Source organism: Anopheles bellator, chromosome 2 (genome assembly GCF_943735745.2).
Source record: "Anopheles bellator chromosome 2, idAnoBellAS_SP24_06.2, whole genome shotgun sequence".
Taxonomy (NCBI): Eukaryota; Metazoa; Arthropoda; class Insecta; order Diptera; family Culicidae; genus Anopheles; species Anopheles bellator.
The window spans coordinates 68,922,395-68,937,626 of NC_071286.1; the positions used below are offsets into that span (position 1 = coordinate 68,922,395).

The 15,232-nt window shown below is 47.5% G+C and overlaps 2 protein-coding genes across 4 annotated transcripts; both read left to right on the plus strand.

Annotated features, from left to right (window-relative positions):
• Window positions 1-27: 27 nt before the first annotated feature.
• LOC131209776 (protein SPT2 homolog) lies at window positions 28-3,497 on the plus strand. 2 transcript variants are annotated; one of them, XM_058202914.1, is made up of 4 exons: window positions 28-189; window positions 1,231-1,473; window positions 1,537-2,148; window positions 2,211-3,497. In XM_058202914.1, the coding sequence occupies exons 2-4, from the start codon at window positions 1,236-1,238 to the stop codon at window positions 2,783-2,785; spliced, it is 1,425 nt and encodes a 474-aa protein (XP_058058897.1). In that variant the 5' UTR covers window positions 28-189; window positions 1,231-1,235; the 3' UTR covers window positions 2,786-3,497. The 2 variants fall into 2 exon arrangements, with proteins under 2 accessions (XP_058058897.1, XP_058058896.1); XM_058202913.1 differs by lacking the exon at window positions 28-189 and adding an exon at window positions 436-572.
• Window positions 3,498-4,067: 570 nt separating this feature from the next.
• On the plus strand, window positions 4,068-11,015 carry LOC131208556 (sodium-coupled monocarboxylate transporter 1). 2 transcript variants are annotated; one of them, XM_058201346.1, is made up of 8 exons: window positions 4,068-4,198; window positions 7,378-7,917; window positions 7,992-8,043; window positions 8,125-8,192; window positions 8,266-8,420; window positions 9,095-9,235; window positions 9,295-10,276; window positions 10,347-11,015. In XM_058201346.1, exons 2-8 carry the CDS (start codon window positions 7,378-7,380, stop codon window positions 10,362-10,364), a joined length of 1,956 nt encoding a protein of 651 aa, XP_058057329.1. In that variant the 5' UTR covers window positions 4,068-4,198; the 3' UTR covers window positions 10,365-11,015. The 2 variants fall into 2 exon arrangements, with proteins under 2 accessions (XP_058057329.1, XP_058057328.1); XM_058201345.1 differs by lacking the exon at window positions 4,068-4,198 and adding an exon at window positions 5,015-5,154.
• Window positions 11,016-15,232: the final 4,217 nt, after the last annotated feature.

The window sequence follows — 15,232 nt, forward strand, 5'->3', positions numbered from 1 at the left end:
GTAAAAGTTTCTTTGCAAACATTTACGGAATAGCATGAAAATCCAATGACTGCAGCACAATCTTTACGATAAAGCCCGTGCAAAATGATGTTTTGGCCTGGCTCAATCAACTAACTGTTTCAGAATCTTCGGCATCTGTCAAAACATTGCAAGCGCATACTAAACGCAAACGCACAGAGCTGAAAACAGGTGAGTTTTTGGAATAACATTTTCTTGCTAATTCGCGGCTTGTACCGGCCCTTACCCGTTCGCAGTGCTTCTTTTAGGAGTCACATTGGTTGTTAATCGCATTTTGTCCTTCCGAAACCGCCCATAGACCGGGTACCGTTTGGCAGCGTGTGCGTGGCAGGAATGTGAGCGTAAGAGAGGGGATAAAACCGTACCCGCGAGTGCAGTGAAAACATTTATCAGAAATGAAGAAACCACACTGAAAGTTAGCATTCGTCGATCGTGTGACGAGCGTGTCGTGAGTTTTATGCTATGGCAGTGAGAAAAAGTGACCATCTGCCGTGAAAAACTCGTCCTAAAAACCTGCCGCACAAGTTAATTGCAAAATCACAGCAAAATCCCAGGTGCATTCCATTTGTGATGTTTTTTCTTTTTGACTATTGCCATTTCCGATACGCGCATCTATGTATACAGGTGAACTGCATTGAAGGGTTTTGAGATGATGTTCCCCCGTTCTTTCTAAGTTTTTGCTACGTTCTATTGTATTTTGTGTTATGTCACAAGCAGGAAAACAATCATTCTATCCTTTCACGGTACGTGAAAGAAGTTTTAATGTGGCGTACCGTCTTTTGCGTGATTCATTCGCACGACGAAGCATTCCTTCATCCAAGGAACCATCGAACATTCACCGTTTCTTGGCGACGCACTACGAGAAACCGCGCGTAACTGTCCGGCGGGCGCCTACTGTGTGCCCATGATTTCGTATGTCGGTTACCCGGTTCGCGCCCCGAGTGTAAATGTGCGTGCACGAGAAAGTATCCATTAGGCAAGTCCGAATCGAAGTAGGCCACTGGTAAATGGTTTTCCGTTTGGACAAATTGTTCATTTGAAATCAGCCGTCCGGACGGCACTCCGTTGGTCATTGCTCTTATGTTCAATGTTTTCTTTGTTAGGTTGCGTTGTTCTAATTCATTGTACAGTTACGGCTTTCCGTTTCTAGTTTAACGAACGTGAATCCATCGAGGTTTACTTTTATGCCATTTCTTGGTTCTTCCTTTGCAGTAAGCATGACGTCCGTCCAGAACCAGGAAGATCTCGAGGCCCGCATAGCGCGCATCAAGAAGCGGAATGAGGAAATCGAACAGAAGTACCGGGAAGCTGAGGAGGATCGGTTGAGAGCAATGAAGGAAAATGCAATGGTCGAGATCAGGCCACCGAAGGACGATGATTGGCCGCGGGAGCACAAGTACGATAAGGTCGATTTCAACTACGACCTGGATCCGGAAGCGCTCGCCCAGCTGGAAGGTATGGGGCGATTCTGGGGGCTTTGGCTTGGATGTTTTTAATAATGTTCTCTTTAACTTGCAGAGAAGAAAAAGGAGAAAAATGCTTTTATCCAGAAAATCGCCAAGGATTATAAGGTGTTTGCTGAAGGTGAGGGACCGCCTCCAGATCCAGCGTACAGTTTTTTGGCCGATGTTGAGCGGGATGGCGATAAAGCCGTGTCACCTGGGCAACCCAGCAATATTCCGAATGCGCCCGTGGGCAACTCGAACGGAGCTCGAAGCCCGCTAACCAGGGGAGATCATTTTGACCGCCGAAATCCGCACAACAGAAGTGGCCAGAGGCAAGGTGGTCACGTGAATGGCGCTGGACCAGGTGGCGGTGGTCGAGGACGGGGAAGTTCGGGTAAGGCGCACCATGGCCATCATCATCCGAGCGTGCAGCGTTCGTACTCTACGAACGAACATGACGGATGGCGATCGGCTTCTGGTGAGCAGCAGAGGAAAAATCAAGTGTTCCACAAAGGAACGGCGGCCGCTCCGGAAGGGGGTGGTGGTCTGTGGAGACGAGAGCCATACGTCGCGGACGGACCGGAGAAAGGCGCGACCGACGATGCCACGAGTGCGGCAGCAAAGCTGCTGGAACCAAACTTGACAGTTTCGATCTCTCGCGATGGAGAATTTAAAAGTGTCAAAGGTAAGCAAGAGTGGAACGTGACACTCTGGCAGGGAAATCCTACAATTTGATGAACTTTTTAGTGACTACCCCACCCATCATCGGTAGTGGACGAGTTGGTCCCCGGCACCCACCAAAACCGCAGTTCCAGTTTCACGCTGGCCCAGGAGAAACACAACACAATCACTCGAGGCAAGGCGGGGGTCATCAGCAAAATCACTTACCGGTAACCGCTGTCCGTAAGCAAAGCGAGTCGACTGATCATTTCAATCGCAACACGACCGCACGGAAATCAGATCGTGGGGCAGCAGGCGAGCCGACCAGAAAAGCTACCGGTGGCCCTAAGGGAGGTAGCGCCGGAACGCACAAAAATGGCACATCTAGCAGCGGAAGCGGTAGCGCGAGCGTTCAGGATCGTCTCAACCGCAACCGACAGCTGGGGGGTAGTGATAAGAACGATAATCACCTAAAACCAACCGGTAGCACCCCGTCGCATCCGGCACCGGTGTCCGGTGCAGCGAAGGCAACTTTCAAAGCGATTTCTAAAATAATCGAAAAGAACGCTGCAATCGATGAGCAATTGTTGCGCGAAAATGAGAAACTACCGTCGAAGGTAAAGGAGCTACGACTGCAGCACCCAACAGCGGCAGAGCAGTAACAATATCCTGGAAGAGGAAAATTTCTTTTGTCTGCTAAAAATGCACACGCCACCATAAGATTTCATATCGTCAGGCGCTACGGTCGGTGGTGGCAACGAGTTGGCATGAATGAGGCCACATTGACAAACGCTTTGAGGCATCACATTTGTAAAACTATCGAACAAAAAACGGGGACTGACAATGTGTCCATCTGGAACGTTCATTATACTTGCCAGTGCCAAGTATAACCGCAACTTGATTTCTCTCCCGGTGAACCTCTTCTCTAATATGCTTTGACTCATTTTAACCCCGATGGTTCGCTGGGGCTGGTTCGTAACGAATTTAACGCTCGAAAGACGTATCAAAAAGGATGGAAGGCTTTCGAGAATCAGCCTACGCTTACGGCGCCTCTCCAAGTCAAAACAAATATCGAACTCATCATTACTCACCGCCTCATATTCAAACGAAACAGCATTTAATTTGCAGTTCTATTTATTAACATGACGTATTCTCACTTGAGCTATTTTAACATTTTATTATCATTATTTTAACCAAATGATATGATTTTACGCAAAAACGTAGTGTAGCTTCGAAGGTTTTAGTTCATTTCTTGATTTGTCCGCTTGCAGCAGATGCAAGGAAAACTCTGTAGAACCAGAACCCAGCGCTGACGAGTGCTGAGAGTGCAAAAGGCTGCTGGTGGTTCGTGATTGTATATGATAAATTATTGCAAATATATACACATAAACACGCGCAATCGATAAATGGAGTCGGGAGGTTTTGTTTCGGGTGTTAAAACCCAGGAACAAGTGGTAAACATTCGAAACCCGGAGAAGGTCGAGTGGTAACTTCGTCGAACTCAAACGCAAGGCAATGTAAATATTGAAATGCTCATCGTTTATTTCTACCTTCTTATCAGTGGGCACGTGAATGGCATCATCAATGTTCTAGCATGAAGACCGCTGTGATGTCCTTCCTTTTTACATTTCCAACATTTTTACAGGAACAATTTAAACATTTTTACCTTGCCCGGGTGTGTGAATGGCTGCAGCAGTCACGCGTGAAGCGGATCAGCCGGTGAAAAAATGATGATCCATCTAGTTTGCGCATTTCGACCTACAAAAGAGTTGGCTGTTTTCAAATCCATCAGCAGCAAAACTAGTACCAACACACGCGTGGCGTTGAATGTGTTGGAAGAAATGACAGCTGGTATCAGCGACGAAAATCAAAACAAACGGCACGAGTTAGCCGAACAGTTGCCGCCGAAGGGCTCATTTCAGCTGACGCGAGGTGCGAAAAGGATTGGCTGCCGCGCGAGGGGTTAACTGCTTAGCTTCTTAACCGGCCAACGTGTCCGTTCCCCGTGTTCGATCGTTGTTCAAAAGTGCAGTGTCGTGGCGCGCGCGAGACGAAGTTCAGCCAACGGAAACCAGGTGAGCCGATGTGCATTTGTTTACTACTCAACGGCGCAGACAGAGGGCCATTGGCCGCGGAATCGAGTGCGAGAGGGAAACTCGACGAAAGAATTCGACTAACGTATGCATTGCATAATGCGTTCGCACGCGGCGGTCCCAAGGTCCTCTCGCAAGTAGGGCTGCCAAGTGTGCCCTCAACAAGTAGTTGCAGATCAGCGGCACCAGCGAATCGAGCGGCAACCAGTGAATTTGATTCAGCCGCCCTGACACATAATTGACTGCCGAAAACATCGGGGTGAGTGGTGATGGATTACCTTGCCTCGGCGCGAAGCAGATAATTGGCGTTGAAGATAGTGGCCGAAAGCGTAACCGCGGGTGCGTAATAAGCACATGGTACACTCGAGACACGCACACAACGCACAAACAGAGTACGCCGCGAGGTTGCTTTTGCTGGACACTGTGCCCCGAGGGTGCAAAGTTGATAATTGCGTCGGTGTGCTTCGATTGTTCACTGGAGGATGGTTCAAACGGCGGGACGACTACCACAATGAGTGTTGCGCACTATGCAACATTTTCAGTCCAGCTTCTGACCAAAACCTGTATCGGGTCCGATTGATTTCCAAAACGTTATGCTCACGGTTTAATTTTGAACCGCTATCAGTCGTAGGGAAACCTTTTTCTCGCTGCCTACTTATCATGAAACACTTGCACTTCAAAATGCATACTTTTTCATTTAAATGTTTTATGACGATACCGTTCACATCCCATAGTGGCTGCGACCAACCTATTGGCGGTCGAAAGGCTTGAACGCACTGTTGCATACGCGGACGATCGCGCCGCATTCGCGGAACCGCGATCGGTCATTGTGGTTCGTTGGTGTCGATTGTTGTAGATCAAGAGAGCGCAGTGACTACCTTTACGGTTTTTTTTTCCGCCAGACGCTTTAATCGCCATATATATTGTGCCGTTTCAAGGTAACCACCGGTGATAGTGCCCACGTACACTGGGGATTAAATTGTGAATCCGGAAATCGATCGGTGAATCCGGAAATGAAACGTGGCGTATTACAGTTATTTTAAGTTGCGATAGTATCGTGAAACAGTAGCGGGATGGAAAGGGAGCTACATTTACTATTTACTATTTACTATTATACTGCTACGATTCTGCGCGACTAGAGCCGGAGAACGACAAGAATTTGCATCTACGCAGCCTTCAATGGTCACATAAATTGAATTAGTAACTAAGGACTGTCCGAAGGCCTCCAAACCAGTGTCTGAATGTATTATGCAGTGCGGCTGGCATTACTTGCCCGGTAACGATTGCTTTTAAAGTGACAAAATCACTGTTTCGGTGAAACGCAAAGAGAATGCCGCTTGTTGATTCGGCCGTGCTAAGCAGTGAAAGGGACTGTCAATATCTTTCCGTTTATCGCAAATCCCGCCGAGCTGAGAGGGATATTGTATTTGTTATCGAACTTTAATATTGCGAATTGTCGAGTGGTGTGAAACGCTTTGGGCGTGCGTCATAAAATGGTGTCGTCGCGGCGGGTGGCGCATCGTTTGGCGAGTAAAAATGCGACACCTTGAAACCGCTCCCCCCCATGTGGCCGGTTACGGTGGGATTAGAGCTTTCTCTATCCACTCCACCGGTAACGGTAACGATCCTTTAAACTGCTTAAGGACACAATGTTGCGCGTCACAAATATGTCGATACACCCATCTCAGGTTGTTTGCCGAACGGTGCATAAGGACTCTATAAATAACGTTTCTTTCGGCCAGCTCTTAGAAATACCAAAGTGTTCACCGAGTTGCCCGTAGCTCTCGGAATCGAAAACCGAAATGCGATCGAACGAGGAAAACACAAACGGTAGAATGGTTGGGTCGCGGCTCAGGCGGAAAACAATTCCACGCGTAACCTTAACTTTTCTTAGTGTCCGAGTGACCCAAGTGCACAGCGGATGTAACGTGGCAAGGGTTACAAGTGCTCGATAAAATAATAGACTTGAGTATTGACTAGCCCTCAAAACACTGTGGGCTTTTTCTACATTTCGAACCCAAAATGAGAATGCGGGGAACAAACAAACCCTGGTACGCTAATCAAAACGCGCTGGCGTCTAAAGTCCACCACAAATCGATTGCCCATTCGAGGCCGTGGTTCCCGCAACCGTATCACGCGTATAGCATTAAACACAGCGATAGGTCATGACTTCCAGGTCTGGTGCAGCACATGTTTCGTTGCACGTTCCATCGGTTGTTTTCTTGAATGTTTTTCACCGGATGCTAACGATGCAATGCGTTGTTTGTGGATTAAATTGACCCACTAGTTCCGGTTCGACAGTAACTTAACGGTCTTGTTTAGAATGGAAAATTTAAATGGACCGTTTGAATTTATTTCTCTGTTATTTATTGGAAGTGCTCCTTTTTGATATTCGTCGAGCCAATGTTTGATGTAGGAATCCCGATGTCATACTCATTCTGACTAGTTACAGGCATATCTTCTGACTGTAAAATGTTGCGGAAAGCGAGGGAGACTTACTTAGCAATTCAGATATGGGACCTTATGTGTATCTCGCTATTGTGTATTGTGCAACAAAGCGAGTTATACAGACCTGTTTCCAGGGCAGGCCTATCGCTTGGAAGATGCGAGCGAAAATCTCTTAATTAGCAGCAAAATGGGTTGTTTACATTGAGCACATCGTCCAACAGCAGCGGTGGACTTTGACCGTCCAACTGCCACTCTAATTGTTGTCTCCTGGTCTCTCCGGCCAAGGCTTTTTCCCCCCCGCCACGATTGCTGGTGGCGGCAACGGTGGCAATAGAAACCGTCTCGTCCCGTTTGAATTACCGGTTTCTGGTGCGAGAGATGGCCACGAAATTGTATAGTCATTGCAGGGCTGATGCTTCTCGTTATCAGACGCGCGCGACGCCGTCTATCAGTGGTTATATTTTTTGCGGTCACCGTTTTCCGGCTATTTATCGCCGGACGAAGGTCCAAAGTACTGTCTATGCAGTGACGCCTTGGTTTCCCTCATTGCCAGCTATCGGGCCGATAAGCGGCTCATGAATTGTATTCTATCGGTTAATGAATTCACACCCATCTGACATCGATTAGTCATCGTTGATTGTCTGATGAGTTAAGCGCCATACAGTGCCTTGAATCTTCGCTCTATCTCCCTGTATGTTCCCTGTGCCTTGCAGATGACGATCGCCAGAAGCACGTTGGCCGAAAGCCTCCGGGAGCTGTACCAGTTCAGTGTCGTAGACTACTGCGTGTTTGCGCTGATGCTGATCTTTTCGGCGGCCTGTGGTATCTATTTTGGATTCTTCAAACGTTCGATCGGTGCTGACGATGAAGTGACACCGGAGAGCAGTAGCAGCGATGACGACGAAAGCGGCCACCAGCGGAAAAAGAAAAAAACCACCAGCACCTTCGGTTCGTCCACGATGGACGAGTATTTGCTGGGTTCGCGCAAACTGAAAGCATTTCCGGTGGCGATGAGCCTGGTGGCCGGCTACATTTCCGGTGTTACGATTCTGGGAACGCCGGCAGAGATCTACAACTTCGGCACACAGTACTGGCTGATAGTGCTGCCTATTCTGCTCATGGGGGTTGCCGTTTGCACCATCTATTTGCCGGTGTTTTGCTCGTTGAAGCTTAACTCTTCCTATGAGTATCTCGAGTTACGTTTCAACAGCTACGTCCGCTCGATCGCTTCTGTGATGTTCGTCCTCGACGAGGTGAGCCTTTCCGTGGCGTGTTACGAGATGGAGATGCATCTTTGCTAATTGAGTTACACTTTCCATCATAACAGCTATTTTTCCTCCCAATGATTATCTACGTTCCCGCGTTGGCCTTCAATCAGGGTGAGTTCTCTTCTAAGTGCAATCGGCATCCGATCGGTAGTGTACTCATTACATTTCTCTTTAATTGATAAACCTTCACAGTTACGGGGTTCAATCTCTATCTGATTGGCGCGATCGTTTGCGTGGTTTGCATCTTCTACACGCTACTGGTATGTAGTGCCTTCCGCGGTTCAAGGGCACTTTTCCATCGCATTTTAATTCGATTGTAATGCTTTCTTCCAGGGCGGAATCAAAGCGGTCGTGTTCACAGATGCGTGGCAGGTGGTGGTGATGTTCATCTCCGTCGTGGTCGTCGTTATCATTGGTACGATCGCGATTGGTGGTCCCGATATCATCTGGGATCGGTCTCTTGACGGTGGTCGCATCGATTTTTTCAAGTAAGATTTGTCTCCAATAATGTTCAATGATATCGTTCGTTGGGAAACTCCTGCGGAATACTTATCAGTAGTTTGTTGTTCTCTGGCGCTTTGGTCGGCAGCTGATAAGATGCTGCCCCAATACCCAACCGTCTTTCTTCGTGAACCAGTTGAATTTTTTGTTTTTACTGTTTGAGTTGTCTAACAGATTGGGACCAATTTGCCTTTCGAATAGACCATAAATTGTTCGCTTGCTCTAGCATCGTTATATCAATTACGGATCGGCTATTGCTATGCAGTTTGCTGCCACGCTCATATTTCTATTATTTATATTCTCGTGAACGTTCCACGTTATGCTTGGGCGAACAAAGCCGGCTCATGGGGAGTTTAGCTATCTCACCTCGGTTTATGATCGCTTGTTACTTTTGAAATATTTATGAGACCTACGATTAGTAGTGATTTGGAGTTAAGGGCTTAGCGCGTGCTGTGTTGAAATTCCGGTTTAAATCGTGACCAGCGATTACAAGGCTTCAACACGCAATAGAATCGTAATGAAGTGTACAAATATTCCGATTTCGCCGTGTAAGATAAAGTGCATGCCATTTCGCATATCTATCAAACCAGAGTCGAGAAAAAATTTTGACCAAGATTTTTAATTTTACGTATTCCGTGTTCGATTCGTGTTTGATTCGTAGCATGAGTCCCTCGATGTATGAGCGGCAAACCTTCTGGGCGGTGCTGATCGGCGGCTTCTTCTACTGGACATCGTTCAACTCCGTCAATCAGACGATGGTGCAACGCTACATGTCGCTGCCGAATCTCAAGAAAGCGAAACTGTAAGCCACACTAAACCTACTCGCAGTTTCGACTATCTTTCACAAACGTGTTTTTCCAGCTCTATCGCCATGTTCACCGTCGGCATGGGAGTGTTTGTGTCGGTTTGCTGCTACGCCGGGCTGCTACTGTACGGCAAGTACTACGAGTGTGATCCGGCCTCGGTTGGGCTGGTGACGACGGATGATCAACTGTTTCCGCACTACGTGATGGAGGCGGTGGGCAAGCTAAAGGGCATCCCGGGACTGTTTATTGCCGGTGTGTTCGGAGCCGCCCTCAGTTCGCTCTCGGTCGTACTGAACTCTACCTCAGCCGTGCTTCTGGAGGATATCCTGAAGGGCTTATTTCGCGTTAATCCGACCCCGTTCGTAGCGAACGTCTTTGTACGGGGCAGTGTCGTTGTGCTGGGATTGGCCGCGATGGGTTGTCTGTTTATTATCGAAAAATTAGGCGGCATTTTGAGTGTAGCCACGTCACTTTCTGCCATTGCCGCTGGAACCACATGTGGCATTTTCACGCTCGGTATGTTGGTGCCATGGAGTAATGCCAAGGGAGCCCTGTTCGGTGGTATTTCCGGTGCGCTGTTGTCCGGGTGGGTCTCTCTCGGCAGCCAGTTTGCTGGGGCCGCTGGGGAGATTGCGCCTCACAAGTTGCCCGTTTCGATCGACGGCTGCATCGAGGATCTGGTGACGAATATGACTTTAGTGAACCCAGTATACCCGGACGAAGGAGACGTCTTTCCATTGTATCGATTATCGTACCACTGGATCACACCGATTGGTGTGCTGACGGTACTGGTGGTCGGTACGATCGTGTCCTTCGTTACCGGCCCTCGAGATCTGCGTCACATCGATCCGGAGTTGATATCACCGGTCATCCATCGCTTTTTACCGCAAGAATCGTTCGGAAACTATGGTACCACTAGCAGAACTACGGAGGGACCGCCGGCCAATTTTTGTGAGGAAATGCAACCCCAGAGTAGCGGCAGTGGTGTAGGAAGTGTTCCCTATGGAACGACGACGACGCTAGGACGAAATGAACAGGTGGGTAACTAGCGGTCACACCGCTCATGTTTTACACATTTTCTGTAATACTTTGTCGTACTTATTCTAGTCACCGAAATCTCGATGATGAAGCAGTACTCCTCTTTTGCTGACGTAGTCGATGGAGTAATCAAAATCAGGAAGCGACCTACGGGCGAGATGCGACAATCACTCATTACGAATCACTTGTCCGCCCGAACGTCGATCTTTGAGCGATCGAGCGTGGAATTGACTGTCATCGGGTAGAAATCATCTGCGCAGGAGACGAGCGAAACCAATTATGTCTCCGATGTCGCCATCTTCATTGTTCACCACTTCAAGACTGTGTACAAATCATATCATTTGTGTTTACTTAAATCTTCCACTAGGCAGTAGGAAAAAGCATTATCGTTGCCAAATTCCAAAACCGCAGTCTTGTCCTGCGAGAGTATCTTTTCATTTGTTGTTTTTGGGTTAGACGCGTTCTTTTTAAAAGTATTTTTCATTTCTATACTTTGTTAATAGTTCGTAGTTCCCATATTCCCATTTGTATGGGGAATACACGCAATCTGTGATACATTATGGTGCAAAGGCGGAAGCAGCAAGGTCGATCCACTTTCTTGCTCCTGTCGTTGTTGAGGACAGTTTGAGTGTTGTTTGGTTTGTTTGTTTTCGGCGCTGCGTATTGTAGGCATTGGTTAGGCATCGTGTCTAACGCACCGTACTTACTGGGAATCGATGTTTTATGAAAATAGAAATAAGAAATGATATACTGAGAATGATGTTCCCAAATTTTACTTATTTGATAAGGAAAGAAATTAGTTAGCTATTGCGAGCTGCGAATGTGAATTAACCACTATTTATTACGTACACAACGTGCACAACGTTTGAAAGTTTCTTGAACACACCATCCTGGGCACTTTTGGTGCTCTCTATTGTGCGGGCTGCAGGTGGGAGTTGTTGCCAAAGTTACATGAAGGAAAACATCGTTTCATTACCCTCATCGTAAAACGGCTTCTCAGGGGTTTGATAGTTTTAAAATGAAACGAAAACTTTCACCCCACCGTGTGGCGGCCATCGTCGCTCAGGTTTTGTTTGCCGCTTTTTCTCATTAACATCGGTTTGCGAATCGATGTTCTCCGGTGCCCGAAGTGAGCTATTTAAATTTATATGGCCTGATGCCTTCCGAAAAGTTGCTCCCGTTGCGGTATCCGGTGTGTAGAAGGTACGCTTAGAAGGAAAGTGGCTGCTAAAAGCATAAATTCCGCTCAACCAAGCCATCCCATACGAAGTGGTGTCCCAGCTACGGAAGGTAGAACAGAGCGTTAATTATGGGTACATTTTTCATCATCCGAAGTCAACCGTTTCCCCGTTGACGTTCCCCTTTGCTGGCGTATCCGCCTGAGGTTGAGGGTAGCTTCCTGCCGCAGAGATGCCGGCCACGTCTCGGTATCACGCGGCCCTCGTGGTATTTTGTTTCTAAAATCTCCACCAAATCAGAAGCCACTACCACCGTCGTCGGAGTTGTGGACCATGACGGGGACATCGCGCAAGAGTGATGCAACGAAGTGAGTGGCTTCCCTTGGATGCCGGAATTCCTGCCCGCCTGTGTGGACGTGCAGATGGCCGCCGTGTCTGGTTGGAAAAACTGCAGAATAACTATCTTGTGGCTCGGTGGAAAATATTGTACTCATAATGAAATAAAACTTTGCTCCAGCAAGCCCATTTTTGTGGGACACACGCCGTGAAAAGTGGAAGGCAGGCACCGTCCGCCACATTTACAGCTCAAGACACGAGCGGACACCGTGTTTTTGGCGTGGCGTCGCACAGCTTCCGGCTTCGGCGATAGCACTGGAAGGTGTTTTGCTCTAGGGCACCGTGTACGTGTTTGTGGCGTTTTTCCCGTCGACGATAATTCATCCTTTGTAAGGCTTTCGGATGCACGAAATCGGGGTGTGCACCCGCCCCCGGCCAAGGAAGGGTCTAATTTGACCGTCCCAGGGTTTCGCCGGTAGTAATCGGATAGAGCAGCATTGTTAACGGCCAGAGCTACTGCTTATTTATGGGTTCCCGAAGAAAGTTATGCATGGAAGTGGCTTGCGATAGTTTTGATAGGATGCATTTAGAGAGCACTTGAAAGCAGGGGAACAGCAATTACCAAACAACAATTCGGTGGCCATTCCATGTGCAGCCAGGCTCGTGGAAAGCTGGAAAATGGTTGGATTGCAATTTATGTGCCCATTCAGCACATTGTAGGCAAACCTTAAGAGAATCTACCCGTGCTTGTTACATAAAATAATCCTGAAGCCAAAGGTTTCATAATGGAATGGTTTGCCGATTTTTAAAGTCAAGTAGTATCAAGAGAACCCCCTAGACTTGGGTTTCGTGTAACGCACGGTGTTTGCATATTTTATGCGTGATAATGTTCCGGTTTTGATGAAACAAACCGCACATGCTGCAGAGCTAATAATTACGTTGATTCGTTGGTGCGAGCTTACCATTCTTTGCCAGCTGGACAGGTGCCGGTCGGGTTTTTCCAAAAAGGAATGATACTTCCGGTACACGTAATTCAGAAGGGATGACCACTTGAGCCACCTAAAGGAACTCAAACGGTTACAAGGATACGGATACCTTTTCGTACGTCCCTTTTGGGTTGGGTTAGAACAAGCATAGCGTGTGGCTAGAGGAAAAAATGAATTAAATGAAGGTTAAATTAAATGTGTACAATTTATTCCATTATAATGATATGCAAATATGTTCCTAAGACTCATTCATTTCACTTGTTCAAATAAAGGATGAAAAGAAAAAACCACACGACCGGACAGCTCCCGCGCTGATGAGCTGGCTGATGAGAGGGTTTTTCCAACCGTAAAATTTAACCCACGTGTGTGTTTGGGTTGTTTGATGGTAAGGGCGGGGCGCACTTTTCTCCAGAGGCCAAGGCTCGAGAACGTCCGTGGCCACCGTGAATGTTTTAGAATAAAATAAAATACCCGGATGATACCGAATATGGCGGGAGAAAACAAAAAATCCGGCAGTTTTCGAAAGGCTGCCGCCATAATGGGTGGCCAAAAAAAAAAAAGGAATGAAACACCATGCCACGGAAAGCGGGAAAAAGGTTAAATATTTAATTAACGCTACACATGTGAATGGTCGCCCGGACCCGGACCCTGGATGAGATTTAAACTCACAGTACGGGACCGGGACCTTCCGGAGGGTTGTACAAAGTTTGCACTAAACGCACACGAGCCGTTTGCGAAGAGGTATTTTTTTGTTTGGGACGTCGAAACGTCCCTCCCGAAGTGGCACACCGGAAAGGTTCAAAGGATTGCATCTCCGGTGCGCTATCTCAAGGGCCAGTCCAAAGGTTCGGCGGCCGGGCGTTGAGGGAATGAAATAAATTTTAAACACATAATTATTTATACTAACCGCGTGCCGTGGCCCGGGGAGGAATGTGTTTCGAGTGTTTGATTTGGGGAATTTAACAACAACAACAACGCGGAACAAAACAGAACAGGATACGGATCCGGGGTGTCAGGCCCCAAAAGGGTGGATTCGTATTCTGGAGCCGAGCACAGAATAATGGAAGCAAATCTCGAAACAAATTATTGTCCATATTTGCACCCTCTCGTTGTGTTTAGACTTGGTTCGACTTTCTTTTTCCATTTTCACTTTTATGTTTGATGAGGAAATATTGCCTGTGGCAGTTATTAGTTCCTGCTGGTGTTATTCTTAGTGCGCGTAAGTATTCAATTGACACGGTAATAATTTACCATACAGAGTGTAATTGATTTATTCAAACTGCTGCGTATTTGTTGCTGCAAATTGCATGCTTCGAAGGGTCCCGACCATTCTTTTCGGAACAAATTCTGTGGCTTTATTCACTGCGAGATAAGTAATGGATGCCGTCTGTGAATGTGATTTAAGCAACGGAATGCGTTCGGTGTGTAGAATTTCTTAGTGCCTCTCTGTGGCCCCGTAATTGGCCCAACTTGTTGAGCGGAGGGCCGGATTATGGTTTTGATCCCATCGCCGAAAACTAGTACCGTGCCACCGCCGTGCCACCGCCGTGCCACCGCCGTGCCGTGGGGTATTCATTATCGCAGGCATTAAAAGTTATGTCGAACACACTTAACCCACCGCACCGTTTACCGGAAGAATGTGGCGGAAGTAGTAAGGGCGGCGGAAGAAAAAAGACTCTACTTCACCCGGGAACTGAAAGCACTCCGAACGCGTTTTCCCATTCTGAAAAGGCACATTGCACGGTATTAGCGAGCGGTATTTTACATTTTCGTGAAAAGCCGGTTCCGCCTTTTGTTGCCGTACGATTCCGTGTGCGGTTCCTGTTCGTGAGCGGAATTAAAACGTTGAAAAGCGTCCTCCCATTCGGCGACGGCAACGAATGGGAAAGATCTGCCTTCCCGCTGCCGCACATATATATTTACAAGGTGCCCACGATGGCAGCGGAACGAGAACTGACTTCCGAATGGTTAAAAACTATGATTTTTGGAACGACAACGTAAAGTGTTTCCCGCGGCCCGGGAGACGAGAGCAGGAAGTGTGTAGTTAGTAAGCATTTTTCGTCCGGAATGATGCATGTCTATCAATCACTACCAAAGAGCGGCACGGCACGGGCCCGACGATTCCTCATTACATTTTGGTTGAATTCAAAAGAATCAAATTTACCTTCCTCCTGCTGGTTGGTTGGAATGATGAAAGAGCTCGGGAATTAATGCGGGAACTGTCAGGTGGTGCGCGTGGCCAGATGGCATTAGAACTGCGATAAAATTTTAGGTAGAGTACTTCAATTGAATACAACATATCAGCAACCGATCCTTGAACGTGTTGTAATTTAGAGAATAAGAAACTAAATGTGTTTAAAAATATGGCGAAAGCCGATCCCGGTGCTGTGTAATGGGCCCAGGTTAACTTTTCATCAAACACTTTCCCAAACACATTCCTGTTATCGTGACTCCT

Excerpts from the sequence above, each read along its gene's own strand:
- LOC131209776 (XM_058202914.1), top strand. The coding sequence starts at position 1,236 with ATGACGTCCGTCCAGAACCAGGAAGATCTCGAGGCCCGCATAGCGCGC. Across the intron at positions 1,474-1,536 it reads AGCGCTCGCCCAGCTGGAAG|AGAAGAAAAAGGAGAAAAAT; the intron begins GTATGGGGCGAT and ends TTTAACTTGCAG. Across the intron at positions 2,149-2,210 it reads AGAATTTAAAAGTGTCAAAG|TGACTACCCCACCCATCATC; the intron begins GTAAGCAAGAGT and ends TGAACTTTTTAG.
- LOC131208556 (XM_058201346.1), top strand. The coding sequence starts at position 7,378 with ATGACGATCGCCAGAAGCACGTTGGCCGAAAGCCTCCGGGAGCTGTAC. Across the intron at positions 8,193-8,265 it reads GCATCTTCTACACGCTACTG|GGCGGAATCAAAGCGGTCGT; the intron begins GTATGTAGTGCC and ends GCTTTCTTCCAG. Across the intron at positions 9,236-9,294 it reads AATCTCAAGAAAGCGAAACT|CTCTATCGCCATGTTCACCG; the intron begins GTAAGCCACACT and ends GTGTTTTTCCAG.